Raw genomic sequence first — 20659 nt, 5'->3', positions numbered from 1 at the left:
GAAGGGAAATTACCAACTGGGGCAGTGTGGGGAAGCTCTTCACCAAGGGCCCATGCAAGAAGCCGCTCTCAGGCATGCTGAGGAGGTGCCAGCTCACGGCACACAGCTCTGGCATCCTTGCACAGCTGCTCTGGCTACTGCCACTGCGGCAGCCTGGCCATCAGCCACTGTCAGCACTTGAGTCTCTCAGGGACCGCTATCCACAAGCCTGCCTGCAGACAAGGTAAAGCTGTCTAATGAGGGGGCCAAAACAGAGCCCTCCTGCAACGCTTTCACAGATTTAGGACCAATCTGGGTGGTAGCAGTAGAGGGTAGAATTTGTCAGGTGTCTGGTCTTATAACCAGAAGTTGTCGCCAGTCCCATGGCTCATTAGCAGCAAGAGCCTCCTCATCTGTAGAAGGGGAATAATCAGACCCACCCCAGTAGAAACATTCTGAGGATCAAATGATCCAAGGCGGTGGAAGGTCTGGCACAGAGGTACAGCTTCTAGCGGGAGCTCAGTAAACATTACTTTCTTTTTCTAGACTCCACGCCCATTTCCTGTGCTTGCCATTCCTTCCCCTTGAAAGACCAGCATCATCTTCCTTTCCTTCAAACTCCTACACATCCCTCAAAACCCAGTTCAATTACTGCTTCCTCCACAAATGCTTTCTGGTCCATCCAGCTGGACAGACCCACCACTTTCTGGTGAGCACTTATACAACATACTATACAGGGCCATCTGGTCATGCTAAGGAATGAGGACCAGGGAATGCTTCATGGAAGAAAAGGCATTCAAGCAGAGCTCCACAGAAAGCAGGCAAAAAGGAATGGGAATAGCATTCCAGACAGAGAGGATTGTATGTGCCAAGGTTGAGAATGCAAAGAAAACTTGTCGGATGTGAGGAATTTAAGTTCTACACCAGGGACCTTCCCCAACCACCCTAGCTAAAACAGCAATTCCACTTCCGGTCCTCAACCTCATTAAATTATGTATTTGTCTGTTGCTCACATCCCCTACTGGAATTCTAAGCCCATGAGGGCGGGTGCCACGTCAACCTCATTTACCTCTGTATCCTTCTCATGGCTCACTATTACGCAGGCTTAGCAATGGCTAGATTCTCAGTTCCAGAAAGACAGGGATTTGGCCATTCTATTAAATCCCCAACACAGGACCAAGGACACAGTTGAAACTTAATAAATATTTTTGATTGAATAAACATTTCCCAAAGGAGATGTTCGATTCCTCCATAAATAAATGTAGGGATGGATGAATGGATATAGGAAGGTGCAATAAATAAATAGACACAAATAGATGAATGAACAAATGAACTGATTAATTAATGCACGAAGACAGAGTTCTCACATTCACATCATCAAAGCCCAGAGGCCCCTGACTCTTAGCTGCCCCTCTTGGTCTTGTTAAGCCTCAGAGGTTTCTCTCTCATCTTGGCCCTGGCCATTCAACGCTGCTTTCCTTATCCACGGCAGCCACGTTTCCATTGTCGCAGGGGGCAACAGGCCATTTCCCCTCTGCCCCTCTGGGAGCTCACCCTGGGAGCTTACCAGATTCCCAGCCCTCTTTGAGGAGGTCAGCTGACCCTGGTGCTTGGACTTCTTTTTATTGTAAGGCGTTTTTACAGGAGCCTCCGATGGGAATTGTCAGCATTCCATCCTCCCAGCGAGTGGGATGTGAATCTGCCCCATGTTTCATTAATTGCAAATTAATGCTGCGCTGGGTGTCTATTTTAGTAGATATGCTTTCCACCGAGTACGGAATGCGACCCAAAGCAGCACATTGCTCTCATTCTTTCTGCCGACCGACTGTGTGAATATTTTTAGAAGCCACACCCTCTTGCAGGGGCCAGATAAATAATTTCTAATGCCAGATGTGCTCTTTGCAAATCCACATCAGGCAAAGAAAGAGAAAGGAACTAGCTACATGGCTCTTACCGAACTTGCCATGACATGTGACAAGTTTAAACCAGTAGCGGTTTTAGAGGCTTCTTGGGCCAAAGTCCTCCACCCTTTAAACACAGAAGATGGAGCCACATTGACAGAGGTACAGAGGGGGCTCCAAGAGAGGACCTCGATGTCCCTCCCTTAATGGCTGGGAGCTCATCCGTGTCCGTGGTCCCCCAGGTCCAGACACGGATGACCTGGGCTCTCTTGAACACAGAGGCCAGCTTGTGGCCATGTGTCTGCCCGCCTTTGTCAGCAAGTGCACTTTCTAAATATGTCTCTGCAAAATGCTGAGTCAGGAAGAGCAGAGCACACACAGCCAGAAGACAAATCAACACCAGCTGAAACACACTTTTAAAAACCTTGGAAGTGGGTGGAGATGATGAAAAGAGAATTTGCCTGGAAGTCAAACATGTGAGTTCTAATCCTGGTTCATCATTTCTTTATTCCAAATTCAAGCAGCTCTGAAGTCTCCACCGTGTGCCAAGCATTACACTGTAGATACTCTGAGGACACAGAGACACAACAATACGGTCCGTCCTGATTCACGTGTGATCTTAGGCGCATCACCTAGGCTTTCTGTGTCACAATCGTTAAAACGAGAGGTCGGAAAAGGCCCCACAATGTTCTTACACAGTCTAGAATTCTCAGACCTGAATAGGATTCCTTAAACAAGCAGAAAAGGAAGGTTTGAAGTTTGGATAATGGGGAGCTATGGTTTCTCTTTGGGATGTGCATGGTTTACCTTGGGAAATGCCAGGACTAGAAATTCTCAAGGAAAAGAAAAGGGGGAGATATGCCCAAACCTTTATTTTTAGAATGTTCCACATGTGTGTTATTTCCCACGTAACACACAGGGATCCTAGGTTGAAGGACTTGGTACAGGGGAGCCCTACTGCTTATGCAAATGAGCCATTCTTCTGGGCCGCACTGTCCCCCTGCACAATTGCTTTCAGAATTCTAACCATTCTTCTCCTCCTATTGGGGAATTCTATGACTCGGTAGGAAGCTATGTGTCTTATCACTTCTGGGACTGCGTCAAGGGACCAAGAGGTCACACTGTACCACAGAACCCAGTCCCCAGGGGAGAGGCTCACATTCCAGGCCTTGTGAAGACTTCATTTAATTTTGAGCGCTCAGGGGCAGGTGTCAGGAAGAATCTAGAAAGAAAGCCATAAAGGTCGATGACACAAATGTTGAGAGCTTAGAATGTTGCTCTCAAGCCAGGCCCCAGTTTTCCAGCCATGGTCTGTCCTCCACTACCCAGGACCCAGGCACCTTCAGAGCAGCTGACTTCCAGCTCTATTCCCTGGCCAATGGCCAGACATTTAGGGAGGCTCCCATTATAAACCATAGTCAAACGCTAATTGCTTCGACTACAGAATTGTCTAAAATCCTCAGGTAATGTTATGGATTCCCCAGAACTGTGCACAAGGCATTACATACACTAACTGCTCTGAAGATACTCATTAAATAAAAACAAAGAACAAAAGAACAACAACCCTCAGAGACAGGAATTGGTATCCCTCCTTGACAGATGAGGAAACTGAGGCTTAAACTGGCAAGTAATTTGCCCCCAATTCTGCAGTTGCTAAGGGGCAGGGTTGCAATTTAAACCCAGGCTACCCAACTCCAAAGCCACGGCTCTTAACCTTGACTCACCTGCAAACGGGTGCCTTGCAGTTTATAAAACTAAACACAGAGTGCCCCTCCTTAAGCCTCCACAGCAAGCCTAGAGGTATCACTGTTGCCCAATTTTATAATACCAAATTCTATAGCCAGTGCTGCTGCTAATACCATCTAGCCACTTTGCCAAAAATGGACAGACCCTGAGATTCCACTTCAGAGTAATAATGTTTTAATAGCCATAGTATACCCTATAGTTCCAGTGGGGAATTTCTAGGAACAAACTGTTTCTTCCTTACTCTATGCACTACCCAAACATATGTGACTAAGGTCAACCATTCTGCAAGAACAAGAGGTCACTGGGACATGGCTTCCAGGGGCTTCTCCAAGGACGAGAGTGACTAATGGTTGCCATCATGATCTGCAAACAGAATCCAAACACCAAAGCAACTCCATCCTCAGCAAGGAAGTAAGTCTCCCCATCATGCAACCCTCCAGTGACAGCACCACAACCACCAACAAAAAGTCATTCCCATGCTTTGTCTGGGGAACAGGGATAAGCCACTAACGTCACCAGTGGCCAATCAGGGGGCTCCTGCTGGGACCGGGAGTGCTAAGGCCATTTCATAATGAAACCCAGCAGCGAGCTCCATTTATTTTGAAACTGTATTTGCTTATTTTGTAGACGTGATCAAAGAGACATTTGAAGGGCTCCCTGGGAGGCACTTGAACCCTGCAGGCCAGGAGAGCTTTCTCCAGCTCCAGCAGCAGCCAGCAATAACACTCCCCGTGCAAGTCAACCCCAGCACTTGCGCGTTCCCAGCGGCAAACTCCATCCCTACTTGGGTCAGTTTCCCAGGTTCAGGGACAGCTTCAGGGGTGGGAGGTTTGAGAGGGAGAAGCAGAGGACATGGAGGGGAGAGTGACAAAAAAGTGGCCAGGGGAACAGTTCCAACTCTAAAATAATTCGGAGGCTTGCCAACAAAATTGAACATAGTGACTTGAACCTGTCATGCAGACAGACACAGCTTCGCATCCCTCCTCAACTACTTAAACACTGCTGCGCTACCTCGGGCAGGTCACTTAATTTTCAGTGCCTCAGTTTCCCTATTTGTGAAATGATGTAAATAACAGTACCTATCTCATAGTGTTGTCCTAAGGATTGAATTAAAGCAATATAAGACAAATATCAGCATGATATAAAATACATATAAAATATGTTGGTGGTGGTGAAGTACAAAGATAAGTCCAGAAAGTACCCAGCCACTGTTAATACTAGTTGTCATAGTAAACGGCTGGATACTTTCCGGATAGCCATCATCTCTTTATAGTGATGTCAGACTCTGAGCTTCCTGAGGGCAGGGACTGTATCTTAATCTCTTTTTAACACAGCAGATAGAACAATGTCTGGCAGGTGGTATGAGTTCAATAAATGCTTGTCAGATGTAATTGTAATTGAATGGTGAGCTCAAGCTTTCCCAACCTGCCTGCTGAGGAAGGACATGTTTCCAGGCTGCAGCTTGGAATGGGTTAAACTCTGCCTGGCTGCAGTGCCCGGGCCCCTGCTTATCAATCAACAAGGCAAGAGCTTTACCTTAATATTACAGCTGTCATCGAGCAGTATATTTTCTAGCTTCAAGTCCCGGTGGACCACACCGTTCTGAAATAAGAAGACCAGGAGAGAAGTGAATGGGAGGGAGAAAGAGGTAGGAGGAGGGTCAGCAAAGGGAAACATCTGACGGATTAAAGAAATGCACCGGCCCAGTGGTCTTCCCTCCATCCTTCAGCCTGCTTTCTCGTCTCGAGGCTCCCCCCGCCAGCCACCGACCAGTGACAGGAGAGCATTAGTCACTTGCTGTGTGGTTAAAGGAAAAATGACTGGAATCCATTCTCCCCCAGAGCCTATAAAACAGCAGGGGGATTCTGTGTCGGAATGTGATTCCACTGTGCGAAAGCAATATAATCCCAGGCAGCAGCAAACAATGTCTGTCTGGGACAGGATTCCCAGGGAAGAGGCAAATTTCTCTGCTGGGGTCTCTAGTGCAAGGCCTGGGCCTTGTTTGTCTGTCTGTCTGTCTGCCTGCCTGTCTGCCTCACCGAAAAGCTTACTGGAAAGGAATCTGGCCTCATCTATTCTGACCCACGAGACCAATCCAGACCTGTCCTGAGGGTGACAGGGTATGTCCTAAGTAGCCAGGAGACAAGATGCTGAAAGTTCCTCTGTTCAGCCAGATACAGCATGAGAGCAGAGACCGACAAGACCCAAGCCACTGGGCTGATCAAAGCAGGTGGCCATCACGCTGTCTGACCTTCCCATGCAGGCAAACTCCAGCAAGGCTAGAGGACAAACTTCAGGGACAAGCATCCCACTAGCTCAAAGGTGGAAGGGATTCACTAACCCACAGGCTGTTGGTCTACACAGCAGTAACGACTAGCCTGCTCAATTCTGGTTTTAGACCCAGTTATCCTTTTAGGAGCTGGTGGGCCTGGGAAGAGCAGTGGGACCATTTGTGGCTCAGTGGACACATGGCAGGGAGGATGATTCTGAACACCATTAGTATCAAGGACATGTGTAAGGGAAGCTGCTCATTTGACCAAACCACTTGGCAAGTTGACAGCCAGTGCTCTCTTGCTCATTGCTCTTTCCATCTGACCATTTTCAGTATCTCCAAAAGCAATGACTGGACAGAGAGGTGAAAACATGTATGTCTACTAATTTTTGTCTAATCCACACCTTCAAGGGGCTATTTTGAATTCATAAATGCACAAAATCAAGTCCCTTGGAGGAAAGATATGGAGTAAATACAAGGGACCTGGTGTTGTTTTAAACATCCAGAGTAGTTTGTTTTACATAAGGAATGTGGTGACAGTCCTTATTTTCACAGTGAGATGGAATGAATCTAATCAAACCCCCATCACACAGCATCTAGGTGTTCACATACTTCAAATGATGAAAATACTGTCTCTGTAGTGCTTTATAATGATACCTGATTATGAAATACAAAATACTGTACAATTCGAATCAAGAGTACTGTTTGACTCAGGAAAGACAGGTCAAATGATGTTCACATGGGTTAAAGGTTTTGGATTTGATGAACTATCTTCTAATTATTTACAGAGCTGCTCTGAATTAAACAGAATGTTTAATAAAACAGAAGCCCCCGTATCCCAATCATTTGTATAAAGAAGATGACTCTATTTTGGATGCCATCTTGGATTCAAATCGTATTGTCCTTAAAATAAATAACTGTTCCAAGTATGAGAGTTCTGGGGAAAGTCTGAATGAGATGAAATTCATGGCCATGATGGCGAGTAACAATAATGGCTGAAACATGGCTTGAAATTGTCTGTGTATCTCATTTCCTTCTCTAAAAGCCAAGGACAGTTTCAATTCAGCTGTATTACGAGCATATCCCACTGAAGTGTGCTGCGGTGAAATGTATGTATATGTTGGTAACCTACGTAAGGAAAGGTACCAAGAACACAGAAAGGTTCAACATCTTCCACCCAGTGATTCCACTTCTGGAATCTCTCAAGTAAATCATTCAAATGAGAGGAAGTTATTCATGTTAAATAAATATATCAATTGCTATTTTTAATAACCAGAAGCCAGAAACAGCCTAAATGTCCAATAATCAATAAAGAGAATTTTAATAACATACAAAATGTGGAGATTAAAATATTGATGAAAAAAGCAAGACACACATCATGTTAAAAAAAAAAAAATGCAGTGTGGTACCTCAGATTGGATCCTGGAACAGAAAAAGGTCATTAGTGGAAATATTGGTGGAATTCAAATAAAATCTGAAATTTTGTTCAAATCAATATATGAATGAATATGAGTATCTAGGTTTTGACAAAGGTACCACAGTCCTGTAAGATGTCCATATTTGGGTAAACTGAGTGAAGTCTATATGGGAACTCTGCACAATCTTTAAACATTTCTTGCAAATCTAAAATTATTCAAAATGAAAAGTTTAAATAAAAAATAGGAGGAGGAGGAGGAAGATGATGAAAAGGAAACAAGCAAAAATCTTGATAGTGGGCTGTCCCTGGATTCTGGAATTGCACGTGATGGTGATTTTCTAGTTTATAAATTGTCTATATAGGCTACAATGAACGGGTATCACTTGATTAATATGGAAAGAATCGTGCGGTCCCGTGAAAACCACCTATGGCTGAAGCTGCCACGTACCTTGTGACAATAGTGCACAGCGGAGACGATCTGCCGGAAGAAGTGCCTGGTCTCACGCTCGCTGAGGCGTCTCCGCTCGCTGATGTAATCATACAGCTCCCCTTTGCTCGCATACTCCATGATGATCACAATCTTATCTTTGTTCTCGAATACTGCAGGGGCAACAGCAATAAACGAACACCCTGTTTATCCAACAAGCTCGCCTGTGACTACAGAGAGCCCCAGAGAGGACAACGGAGATGTCGCAGGGCAGAGAGCAATCTGCCAGCAAACGACGAACCGGTCGGGACACACATGGGCCCCGCTCGACATCACGAGAAGCTGGGCGAGTCATCCACCCAGGTGGACAATGGCATCATCACTGTTGCTCCCGGACACACCTTTGTGATATTAAGGGAGATGTGGTTCTCTCTCTTGAGGACCCAAAACCCTTCATTGAGGTCCTTCGTGACAAGCCCCTCCCACCAAAACAAGCCCCTCCTATCTCCTGTAGACGGGATAATGGGTCACAACAAACACAGCTACCATTTGGTAACCATTCAGTGTAGACCAGGCCCCCAGACTGGGCTACTCTGTCCCCTACATGGGTGCCCGTCTTCTCATTTCCTCACAGCCTTCCTGACTTCCCGTCTCACTCAGAACAAAACCCCAACTTCCTAACGTGGCCCACCAAGTCCCACATGCTCCCTAGGGCCTCTCTTCCCCCCAGTACATACGCATTACATACATTTATTTATTCTGCCTGCCCCATTTGGATGTAATGAGAGTTGGTCTATTTTTTTCACTGATGTATCTTCAGCACCCAGAACAGTATCCAGTATATAGTAGGAGCTCAATTAATATTTATCAACTGAGTAAACTCAAACTTCATAAATGCATTTTTGAACACTGAATAGCAAATAATTACAGAGTGCTTACAATGTACTGGGCTTGTGTAAGGTTTTGAGTACCTGATGCATCCTAATAATTTAAACCTCATAACAAGCTAGCAGGGAAATATCTGTAATCTTACCATATGAACAGTAAGGAAACTGAAGCCTTGGAGGGTTAAGAATCTCACACATTCTGCAATGAGGGGCGGCAATCTCCCTGAGGGGTTCCCTGCCCCAGCCTTGGCTCCTTCTCACCCACCCTTCATTCCAACCATCGTCTTCCAAAATGTGCTTCTCCCTCTCCAATTCTGATGCTCTCTTAACAGTGATGTTCAAATTCAGGGTTCCAGGCAGATGGCCAGGGGCCAAGACATGGGGTGTTGGGGAGGAGAGGCCCCAAGAACAGGCTCTTGGTGCTCGGCAACTCCTCCTCAGCCGAAGCCACTCCAGAGCCACCTGTCTCATACTGTGGGCTTTCACATAAAATGTCCTTTAAACAAAGACAAAATAAATTATTCTAGTTTTGAAATCCATCACTCCCAAGGGATAGGGTAAAAACCTTTGTAGTGTACCTAACACCCTCCCTGAAGAACCCCTGCCTACCTCCTTCTAACCCACCAGCTTTGACTCTTCCCATCGGGCCTCCTACGCCCAGCAGTGCAGACCTGTTTGCTGCTGCTGGCGATGTCACACACACACAGCCTGCTCTTTCCCCCTCCGCAGCTTCCCTCTGCCTTGACTCTCACCTGTTTTACCTGCCAGGGAAACTCCAACCCAACAGTTCAGATGCCTCAGATGTGGCGTCCCCACTGTCTCCCCTCTGCCTCTGACTGCACTAGACAGACAGCCCTTGCCTCTTAGCACTTGCAAATTGTATAGATCTACTTGCTGGTTTGAGTATCCATTTCCCCCACCTAGACTGTGAGCCTGAACCAAGAGAGCTCCTGAGTTGCTCCTAAATGGGATTCCTGGATCAGCCTCCGACTGGCTGTGTGACTCTGGGGAATTTGACCTCTCTGTGCCTCAGTTTAGTCAACTGTAAAATGTGAATAAGATGAGTAATTACTTCTTAGAACCGTGAGGAGGATAGTGGTATCTGGTATGTTAAATGCTCACCACAGGTCTGCCCTTACAGCCAGCACTGATAGCAATTATTGTTGGTTATTGATATTGTTGGGTCCTCAGGGCCTGGCGCTGAGACAGACACACACACCCCAGGCCAGGGTGTCCTTTCCTCCCATACCTTGTCACAGGCCGCCAGAGGCTCAGACCCCTCCAGTTCCTCTATGGCTCCTCTGAGTCCAGCCAAACCCCTTTGATAAAATAAAGAGGGAAGGAGGAGGGCAAGGAGGAGGAGGAGAGAACAGCCAGATAAAATTGGCTGCTCCGGCGTCTGCTGGCCTCGGTGTACCCTGCAGCTTTGGCTCCTGCCAGGGGTTTCAGCCTGTTGTGCACTTTTCATCAACAATAAACTTTGGCAACTGGGAAGGCTGCCTCGAAGGCATGGTTCAGGCTCCAAAAACGATATAGCAACATGCCCTGGAGAAGGCAGGGGATTTTCTAATTTTAAAAAGGAGGAAAGTAGAAAGGAGGAACATACGTTGGCAGATAAATAAACAAGGCGTTTCAAACCCCAAAGAGTCTGGTGTGTCAAAGGAGCCAAAGCTGCTGGCCCTTCAGGGACTATGGGGAAGGGTGAGTCACCTGCTGGATTCACACAAACTTGTTTCAGGGGCTGGATTCTCCCAACTGGTTGATTGGGTACCACAGAGATGTAAGAACATGTCGGTTCAATACAGTCCAATATGTCAGATGTTTTACTAAGCATCTTCCATCAATACATCTTGCTGGCCATGCCTCTAAAATATATCCCGAGTCTCCCATCCCAGGCCAGTCCTTGCCCCATCCTCGTGGGCTGCCAGCCTCTGCCCCTCTGCTGAAGCATATGAGAAATAGCTCCAAATGCACATTCCAAGGAACACCAGTCCTGCAAGACATCCTGGGGATAAAAAGGGTTCTACAGCCAAACACAGGTAGAATGTTAAACTTGATTGCCCTTGAAGAGCCTGGTTATTTGGCCATTTCAATATTCCTACTGGCATCCAGAAAGAATGAATCAGGATAATCAAGAACCAGTTTGGGAAACACTGGATGCATGAGATGACATCCGAGTGATAAAACTGGCCCCTCACTGTCTCAGGCCTGCCCTTCCCACCATGGAAGCACCCCAAGTTTCATAGCCAAAGCCCTGCTTATAAGCTTAAATTAGCTAAGAGGAAACAAGGTTTCGAGACTTGGAGCATCAATGATTCATTGTGGAGGTCAGGTTCAGCCCTTTCTTAATTAACAGCAACATTTGGTGCAGGGTGGTGCCTGTGGCTCAAAGGAATAGGGTGCCAGCACCATACGCTGGAGGTGGCAGGTTCAAACCCAGCCCCAGCCAAAAACTAAAAAAAAAAAGATAAAAAGAAAAGAAAAGGTGGTGCAGACCTACTATGCGCAGGCACCATGTTTATTTGCATTTTACACGATTATATCACATGAGTGTGGTCCTATGACAGCCTCGTTTTACAGATGAGAACATCTGGGTACCACAAGGAGACTAATAATCACCATGGCTACAGAGAGCAAGGGATGGAGCCAGGCCTGAGCCAGGAATTCTGACTGCAGACCTAAGCTTTTAGCCTCTACTTTACTGCTCATATACTTTAATCCCTCTGAACCTCACTCTCCTCGTCAATCCAGTGACGTTAATAATTCCCGCACATGGTTATCAGGGAACTCAGTGAGCCTACAGACCCTCAGCACGGAGCCTCTGCGGTGCTCAAAAAATGGAAGCTATTCTCACAATTACTCCATCTGTGTCTTAGGCAACTCTGGCAAAACAAAGCCCTAAGACTTTCTCTCCCCACTGGCATTGCTCTTTAAAACATGTTGTGGCTGCAGCAGAAGAACAGGATTCTCTAGCAGGAAAAGCCTGGGAGATCATCTATTATTTTTCCAGAATAGCTCAGGGTTCATAATTTATAAGAGCAAGGCTTCAGAAATTCAGACTGAACAATGACCAACTTCCACCCCTCAACCCAAGACTCCTTGCCCATGGTTAAGGTCACTACCAGCGAGGTGACAGGAATACACTTGGCCATTCTTCTAGCAAAAAGAGCTGCTTCCCTTGGGCACTTTTACAACTGGTTATTTATATGCCCAGAAATCTTGTCTGTGTTTATGTGATTAGTCACTAAGCAAAAGCTTATTTTCCACCAGTTGGGAAGGGTTTCCTTTCTGAAAAATGAAAGCCCGTGTCTCTTGGCCAGTTTTACCCAAAAGCCCAGTGGCTCCAGAGTGGTAAGGAAAACTATGGCCCTTGACATGCCAGGCCTACCAGGAAAATCAAAGCCCTGAATAGAAACTGAGCTCAGCTTGTGTCAGGCCCTCAGCACAGGGCCATGTCCCTGTGGCACAGAGCCTGGTTTTTAGTGCAGCAAGAGAGTTTTATAAAGCATCTACTAACGCAGATGGCACTGGGGATGCTGAAAGAAGACTTTACTCAGCTTAGAGTGCAGAGAAAGGCAGACCAGGGAGAAGGGCGGCATGAGGAAGGGGACATGGGCAGAAAAAGAAGTGCTGCAAGCAGAGAGGACCACCAGCTGCTGGCAGGGCCAGAGAACAGGAGAAGAAAAAGAAGAGGACTAGGAATAAAACACCGAAGCCTGGAACACCCACGGGACCTCCAGAGGGGTCAGACAGGTGACCAAACATTGCCAAGAACAATCCAGAAGGTGAGAACAAGCAACAGGGTAGCATCCAGGGTCCTGCACCTGTGAAATCATTCAGGACTCGCGTCTTCCCAGGAGACTTCCCCCAATGTGACCTCTCCTTCCCTAGAAGGCTGATAATAACAATGGTTAACATTTTTTTTTGGTTGTGGGGGTGGACAGAGTCTCACTCTGTTGCCCTGGGTATAATGCCATGGCATTGCAGCTCACAGCAACTTCAAACTCTTGGGCTCAAGTGATCCTCTTCCCTAGCCTCCTGAGTAGCCAGGACTACAGGTGACCGCCACAAAGCCCGGCTAGTTTTCAGAGATGGGGTCTCACTCTAGCTGAGGCTGGTCTCAAACTCCTAGGTCAAGGGATCCTCCCCCCTCGGCCTCCCACAGTGCTAGGATTATAGGCATGAGCCACCATGCCCAGCCAATAGTTAACAATTATTACATGCCATGGATTAAAACATTCAGTTCTCCCAACAATCCCATGGTTGTGATAGGTATCAATATTATCCCTACTTTATAAATAGAAAACCAGTATTCACATCAAGAAATAGCACTGCTAGGCCCCCTGCCAGCACCCCCACCATGTCCTTGTGTCCTCTATCTGTCATTAACCATCTCCCCAAGGACGTAGGGAAGCCAATATCATGAGCATGATAAATATAAGCCAAAATCACAGATGAGCTGTGCCAATTTTGAAACTTTTAAAAAATGGAATAGTGCAGTATACATTCTTTTGTGTCTGGTTTCATTAACTCAGCATAATGTTTATGAGAACAAAAATCTATTTTGCTCAATGTACTTTAAGACTGCTGGTTCACATTGCTCTAGAGTACTCCATGATGTGAACGGATCATTTTTATTTATCCATTCTACGATTGATGGACATTCGGGTTGTTTCCAGGGGAGGATCATTACAAACAGCATGGCTGTGAGCGTTCTTGTGTGTATCTTTTGATACATGTCTACATGTTATTTCTCTTGGGTCAATATCCAGTAAGATTTGACAGCAAATGTATGTGACTCCACACATCTTGCCATGCGACTCTCCACCACCTTCCTCCCTCATCTGTTTACTCTCTGCACATTATTATACTCAATGCAGGTTCTCCTTCCTTGGATGGCGCCAACCTCACTGACTTTTTTGGAAATGCTTTATTATCAGGCCATCTGAAGCATTCATCTGAGCATTTTTCTTTGTGTTACAGGGAATACAAAAACAGTAGAAAGCATAGTCTTTGTCTTCCGAGAGCTGGTTTCTAGCTGGAAATGACTAGTACTTTAAAAACAATTCAAGAGCTACCCTGTACGGTACAGACTTTAAGTACCTAGATGATCAGAGAGAAAGATCAGTGAGGTGAACCCGAATGGGCCTGCGAAGATTCCTGGAGAAAGCAGGCAGGGAACTGAACCATCGAAAATGACTTGGGATTTGCTTTTGAGATGGCCTAACCATTGTTTAGACCAAACCCTCATACTACATCCCTCCTCTACTTCCACAGAAGGCCCTTCCTTCTTCCCAGACACCAACTTGAATTATTTTTCTTGTTGTCTGTTTTCCATTTCAAGGGAGTGTGGGGACTGGTTGCTATAGCAACAGCTGCTTCTCCAAATTAATCCTGAATTTCATCAGATGCTCAGTTTGACAGTCCAGTTCTGCCTTCTGATTATCTGGCTTTCACAACCACGCTAATTACCCAGTGCCTAACGATTCCCTCCTGCTGCCCTCGAGGTTCATAACACAACTTGTATAACTTGAGAAAATGTGTATTATAAAAACAATGCTCTGGCCAGGGAGGAATGCTGATGAGTGAGGAGAACTTGGCATTATTTTAACCATCCATTGGCCACGTCAGAGCCCAATACATCAGGCCATTTGGGAAGGAAGCAGCCCTGGGGGGAGGAGGGGAATCAATCACAGGATGCTCTGTGAAGAGCTGGTTACTAAAAATGCAGACTATCTTTCTGGTTTACATATAACTTGCAGGGGAGGAGGAAAATTAGTTTGTTGGTTTTAAGTAAAAAGCCAAGGGCCTAGGAGGGGACCGGTCAGGATTCTCTTCATGCCTTTGGCCTTCTATCAGTTATGTCTCCTAAAGGCATTTCAAGTCAGGGCCATTCCTTCCATGGTACACGCAGCTTCATTTTTATTACTTTCTCCAAACTTCAGGCAGAAGTGCCTTTCCATGCCTAAGCTGTGCTCTTTTATTAAAGATCAGTAGGATCCTCACAGAACATAGCTTATTTTTCATTTCAGCAATGGAGTGATCTTTCCTTGGAGAGCACTCTCTGCAAACTTATTGGGTCTTTAGGTCAATACAAGATTCGGTCTTCAAAAGTTTCCTCCCATCAGAGGGGAGGAAGAAGGGGGATGGTGGGTCACAGTGTATGGCACACCTCACAGGGGTGGGACACAATTATAAGAGGGACTTTAACAAATGCAATCCGTGTAACTTAATCCCAAACAATAAAAATAAAATAAAATTTTCCTTCCCAAATCTAAATTTTAAACACCTCATGGGCTCATGATGTCACTCAAGGGTCCTCTGATCCCTAGTGTTTGAAAACCCAGGGCAGTAAGGGTAAGAAAATAAAATTAGACTGGCAGCTCCCCTAGTGTCAATGAACTGGTCAGAATTGAGTCAGCCGGTTTCCTGGTTTGGACAACAGAAGGGTTTTTAGTTCACTCATTGTCTTTTCTTGAACCAAAACTCATTCTGGACGTTGGCTGGCATATTAAAGGAGAACCACAGCCAACCGGACCACCCACTGCCAGCAGCAGACTTCATGGAAGGCAGAAGAAATACTAAGAAGGCAGAGAAGCTACCCGCAGAAGAGGGGTGCAGAAGGCTTGCCAAGAGCCATTCATTCCTGCTAAGATTATTAGTGCTGTTTAGAGGCCCAATATCAAATCCTAGGAAGATAGGGGATGTGACCAGGATAGAGAGAAAAGTTGTGTGGCAGAGGGGACTCAAGGACCCTACATTGGACTGGCCACTGGGCCCCACCCTGCTTCCACAACTGCCCCTGGGAGGCATATCCATGGAACTCACACAGGGCCCGAGGTTGGAAATAGTGGGCTCCATCAGCCAGCTATGTACACTCACCACATGTGCTCCCTGGTCTCCCTCTCTGTGGCTTCACCTAAGCCTTTCTCTCTCTTTACACACACACACACACACACACACACTTCTGACTCTGAGTGAGCCCTGGCAATTGAATGATCAGAATCTCTCACGACCACCCCAGGCCAAAGAAGGGCCCTTGATACAGTTAATTTCTGAGAAAAGCAAGCTCCCCATCATTGCCAGAACTGGGGGACAGAAATCCTTCTGTGAAGGTAGACTTCAGAGTCTTCCACTCCCAGAAACCCAAGCAGAGGTTTTTTTCCCTCAGGGGATTCATCTCCCCAGAGTGGAAAAGCCAAGTCCGGGGTTATCACACCTCTGGTTCTAGCCACGGCTGACCCGCCACATATGGATGGACGGCTCAGCCACTCTGAGGGGGATCTTGTCACGTCTAAGTTCTGGACCGCCCCAACAACACAGCACAGTGGTGAGGAGCCTGACTCCCAGAGTCAGGCCACTGGGCTCAAATCCAGGCTGCTCTGCCACGTACCGCTGGGTCGCCTGGGCAGGTTACCTAGTCCTTCCGCAGCAAGTCTTAGTTTAAGAAAGAACAAATGAAGACATGCCTGGATCAAATCCAGGATTGTGACCATGTCCTGGCAGAACCCACACCTGAGACTGCATTTGTGGTGCCCTTGAGGTTGTGTGTGATTGGATGCAGGTGGGAGGGACACTCAAACACATCCAAGGACTCGAGGGGCCCACAGCAGAGGCTGCAATGGCAACAAGCCTAGGTCTCTAGATCTCCATTCTTCAGACCCCAGTGCCATTCCAAAGCAGGGGTGTCTGTCCATTGCTGAGCTGGACCTGCCAGGTGAGCCCACTGTGAGAAGTCATGGCGGGGAAGGAGGAGTCTGCATTTCCCAAATCAGAAAATCTCAGACTGTGCAGTTTACAAATTACTCCCAGCCCCCTTTTCAATATCCAGATCCCCTCTGTTGCACATGGTCATTGTGGAGGCCCCTCTTCTGTGTTCTGTGAGCTTCCTAAGGCCGTGTAAGCAAATTAAGACAACCATCCCAGTTCACTTCAAAAGACCCTATAGTAAAGCGCAAGAAGGTCTCGCTCTTTTTTTTTTCTTTGAAAATCATCAAGTATAAACTGTGTTATTTAAGGCATCAGCAAATACTGAATTTCAGGAAGCCCAGGAGGGGGAGGCAGGGCAGTCAGGGAGTAGTGTAAGTTTTTAGTTGTTTTATTTCTAATCTCCAGCCTCTAGAAAAACGACTTGGGTGTAATCAAATGAAAACAATGAAAATAATATACTTGAAGGTCAAATAGCTAACTTAATAGGAAACTCATTAGAGAAGTGGCTGGACAGACTCACATCTGAAGAGCTCGTTCCTATGATTCAAACTGGAGAAACCTCTCTGGTGCTGCGTTATTAACAAGGGCGAGTCCTTAATTTGCATCCAGTCTGCAGGGACATCGTGTGGAACTTGTGAATCTGGCAGCAGAGGGAGTGTGTTAAGATGCTCAGCAATTCGCCATGGGTTCAAAAGAGTAAACACAAGCATAACATAACCACTTTGCCAAGTTCAACAAACTGCTTCATGGGGCTCTGAGTCCCTGATGAGGGCAGCGACCCAATGCTAACGAAGCGAACCCAAGCCCAAAGGTATCACTGGCTGCTCACTGGTGACGGCTGCCAGACACATGGTCTTCTCTGGAATTCACTGATGACAAAATGATCAGACCAACTCAAGTTTCCAGAGCAAGGCTCGTTTCCTCCTGGTTGCAGGATTAAGTCCATATTCCTCAGCCTGGCCAATTAAGTTGAAATCCTTGGGGGTGAGGCCCAGGCATCAGCATTAATTTTTACAAACTCCCCGTAAGATTCTATTCCGCATCCAGCATTCGGAATCACTGATCTAGGCCATCTGGCCTCAGTCTTCCCTACTATCGCTTCCCAGAAGAAGTTTTTACTCCATCCAGAAAGGACATGTCATTGATCCCTAGATATCACATCAGGAATAATCGATACCATTTATGGAGCATGTCTCTGGCATTATGCTTAGCAATTTTATTCATCAGTTCAGTTAATCCTGCAACATTATCTATACAGTAGCAATTAATAGCTATTGGCCCCATTTAATAGGTGAGAAAACTGAGTCACAGAGACCTTAATCATAGACCAAGGTCACACGGTAGTAACTGGAAGAGCAACTGGCTCATTCCAATCTAAGCCTATTTGGACAATACATATCTTCTCGCCCTACTAGAACAGCACCTAAAACATAAGCGTTTGATAATTTTTTGTAGAACAAATGAATGAATGAATGATAATGAAAATGAATGAATGAGCATAGCGGGTAATATAATAACCACTAGCCTTGATAGATTTAGACATTTATTCTCTGTCTTCAAAAGAGCCTAAATCAAGTCTTCCTGCCTCAGAACCCTGGATTAGCACAGCTGAGCCTGAGAAGGGAAATGTAAACTGCTTCCACTATAGGTATTTCCAAATAATCGATGTGAGAAAAGCAGCCCTGCTTTGGTTTTGAACCTTTTAAGGGGGTATTTCTCTAATACAGTGGGGTTCGCAAACTGGAGTGCATCAGAGTCACCTAGAGTTTGATGCCCAGAGTTTCTAATTCTGCAGGTCCTGGGCAGGGCCCAGCCAGAACATCCTTTGAGAAGCCCTGCTCAAATGCATGCGTGGGCAGTTTGCAGGGTCCTGCCTTTCTCAAGGGGTTATTTTCCAGGAGCAGGGGACTGAGCAGTCACACTTTCTCACTCCCAGATCTCTGCTGGATTCTGTGGAAACATCTCACAAAAGCTGCAGTGCCCCTGGCCACAGGCTGGGGGGCCTGCAGTGCACCACACGGACTCTGGGCTTTTCCACAGATCCTGGCCTTTGATTTTCCCTCCTCTGGATTTTTAGAGCAGTGATTTTCACCAGGAGGCAAGAGTGATATCTCCTTCCAGAAAGATCAAAATTCCAGGAGGCACAGGTAGCTAAAAAACCACACTGTAATGCCATTTCCAGGAGGACGAGAGGCCCTTTTAACCGACAGGGAACTCATCCGAAGTGTCTTGAAGGTAGAAATCCAGAGAACATTTGAGAATATAGTTTCTATTACATTTTCTCAGGGACAGCAGGCTTAAGGCTCACAGAGTGGGGGCATGAGATTTACATGCTTATCAAAGAAGATATATTTTGGTTCTTTTTTTTTTAAGTTTGAGAGACTCTTTCAACAGATGAGAGATCACGGCTAACAAACGCCAAAGAGACTTCCTACTTGGTCCTCTAAAGCCAGGATCACGCTTACCTAAAATAGGAGAAGTGATGAAAGAGCTGGCCGTTTCTAGCATGTTACAATGCAAAGGGCCAATAAAGAGATGTAATCCTGCCCGGCCAGGAGAAGAGATTTCTAGAAACCAAAACCAAGGGCATGAAAGTGAAGGCCCGGGCGAATCTCAACCCCAACCGCACCCCCCCCCCCTTGCACCTCCCACCTTTTCAATTTTACATGCCAGACTGTTACCAGATGGGATGTTAAAGATGTCCATTCCCAGGGGTTTTGTAGACAGGGTCTTCTAGGCTTTCAAAGGGGAAATGAGAGTGAGACAACGTGCCTTTGATGTTTAAAGGTTCTGAAATCAGAACCTCAGGCCAAAACTTTTTATCTCTTCCATCCTAGGCAACCAAGTAGAAAGGTCTGGTGGGCACTTCCTTTTCAGCAGTTTCTTCCATATTGTCAATTACTTCCCTGCTGAGAGAATGGAATTCCTTTGACTCAAAACAGGGGTCCGTCTCTGAGATAGTGCAGATTTCTCTCTTTCCTCCCGATTAGGTTACCCTCAGTATCACACGCTGGAAAGTGTCTATCCTCTTTTATTTACTTAGCATTAGAAGGCAGTTATGTTTCTGTGTTTACACAGAGTTGACAAATTTGAGGGTTAATCACCTTCACCCGCAGGTCAACAGGAGAATTAACCCCCCAGTCTGGCTGGAGAAGGACACATTTGAAAGGAATTAGTTTTTGAGATTTGGTGAATAGCAGAGTTGTTTTGGCCATAGATTCTATGGGCCTGCAGGAGTTGAGAATTATATTTACCTTACATTTGCATGGTAAAAGTATAAAAACACTTCACCTATGAGTTTACCAAATTTGAGGCCCAAGCTTCTTCCTGAGATGCTGGTAGAAATATTTTCTAAAATATCTACGAAGGTGGGATTTAATCCTCTGAGCTGTGTAAGAGCAACCTCTGTGAAGGTCAGGGATTCTCTATATCACGGGGGCTAGGACAATACTTGCCCCCATGCAGAGATCACTGCAGACTGCCAACTAACAGGTTAGTATCAGGAACACTGGTTTCACAGGGTCACTGCCTGGGATCAACTCTCAGATCTGCCACTTACTACTTGGCATAACCTTGGAAAATGGACTTTTCCTGAAAGCTCAATTTTCCTTGCTATAAAATAAGGATGTTAACTGTTCATAGTTCATAGATAGAAAGACTAAGTGAGATAACTAGTCACACACCTCCTAGAGCAAGGTAAAGACTCACTAGCTCCTAGCTACTGTGGATATTATTTTAATGGGCAAATCAAAAAATACTACTTTCTCCTCAAAATCTCAGCCTCATGGGTCCTGTCACTTAATCTTGGCTTCATTCAAGCCTCAGCCCAAAAAATTACTCAAAGAAGAAGAAGACGAAGAAAAAGAAGAAAAGTTCTAGAGATGGATGATGGAGATGGCTGTACAACAACATGAATATGCTTAATGCCATCAAACTGTGCATTTAGAAATGGTTAAGATGGCAATTTTATGTGTAGTTCACCACAATTAAAAATCATATGTGACATTAGATTACAAAAGAAAAAAAAAATCACTCCTCTCAAAACTCAGTCAGAAAGGCCCTCCCTGACCACCTTATCTGTTGACTTGGTTGACTAGCTCATCTCCTTCTCATTGAACATCAGCTCCAAGAGAGAGAAGAGCTTGTTGTATTTGCACTTGTGTTCCCAGAGCTAAAACAGAACCTGGCACATAGTAGGCACTTAATTAGTATTTTTTTTTTTTTTTTTTTGTAGAGACAGAGTCTCACTGTACTGCCCTCGGGTAGAGTGCCGTGGCGTCACACGGCTCACAGCAACCTCTAACTCTAGGGCTTACGCGA

The 20659-nt window shown here is 45.8% G+C and overlaps 1 protein-coding gene across 3 annotated transcripts in view; it reads right to left on the bottom strand.

The window, feature by feature from the left end:
* The window catches only part of NUAK1 (NUAK family kinase 1), a 73918-nt gene that overhangs the window by 15724 nt on the left and 37535 nt on the right, over positions 1-20659 (bottom strand). For all 3 annotated transcript variants that reach the window (XM_053585112.1, XM_053585114.1, XM_053585113.1), the window contains 2 exons: positions 7764-7915; positions 5163-5228 (listed from right to left, as the gene is read on the bottom strand). In XM_053585112.1, coding sequence (XP_053441087.1) covers positions 5163-5228; positions 7764-7915 — 218 coding nt within the window. The remainder of the gene's footprint in view (positions 1-5162; positions 5229-7763; positions 7916-20659) is intronic.

Source organism: Nycticebus coucang, chromosome 3 (genome assembly GCF_027406575.1).
Source record: "Nycticebus coucang isolate mNycCou1 chromosome 3, mNycCou1.pri, whole genome shotgun sequence".
NCBI classification, from domain to species: domain Eukaryota; kingdom Metazoa; phylum Chordata; class Mammalia; order Primates; family Lorisidae; genus Nycticebus; species Nycticebus coucang.
Note: the sequence above shows the minus strand (reverse complement) of the source record. Positions and strands in the feature narration are given on the sequence as shown.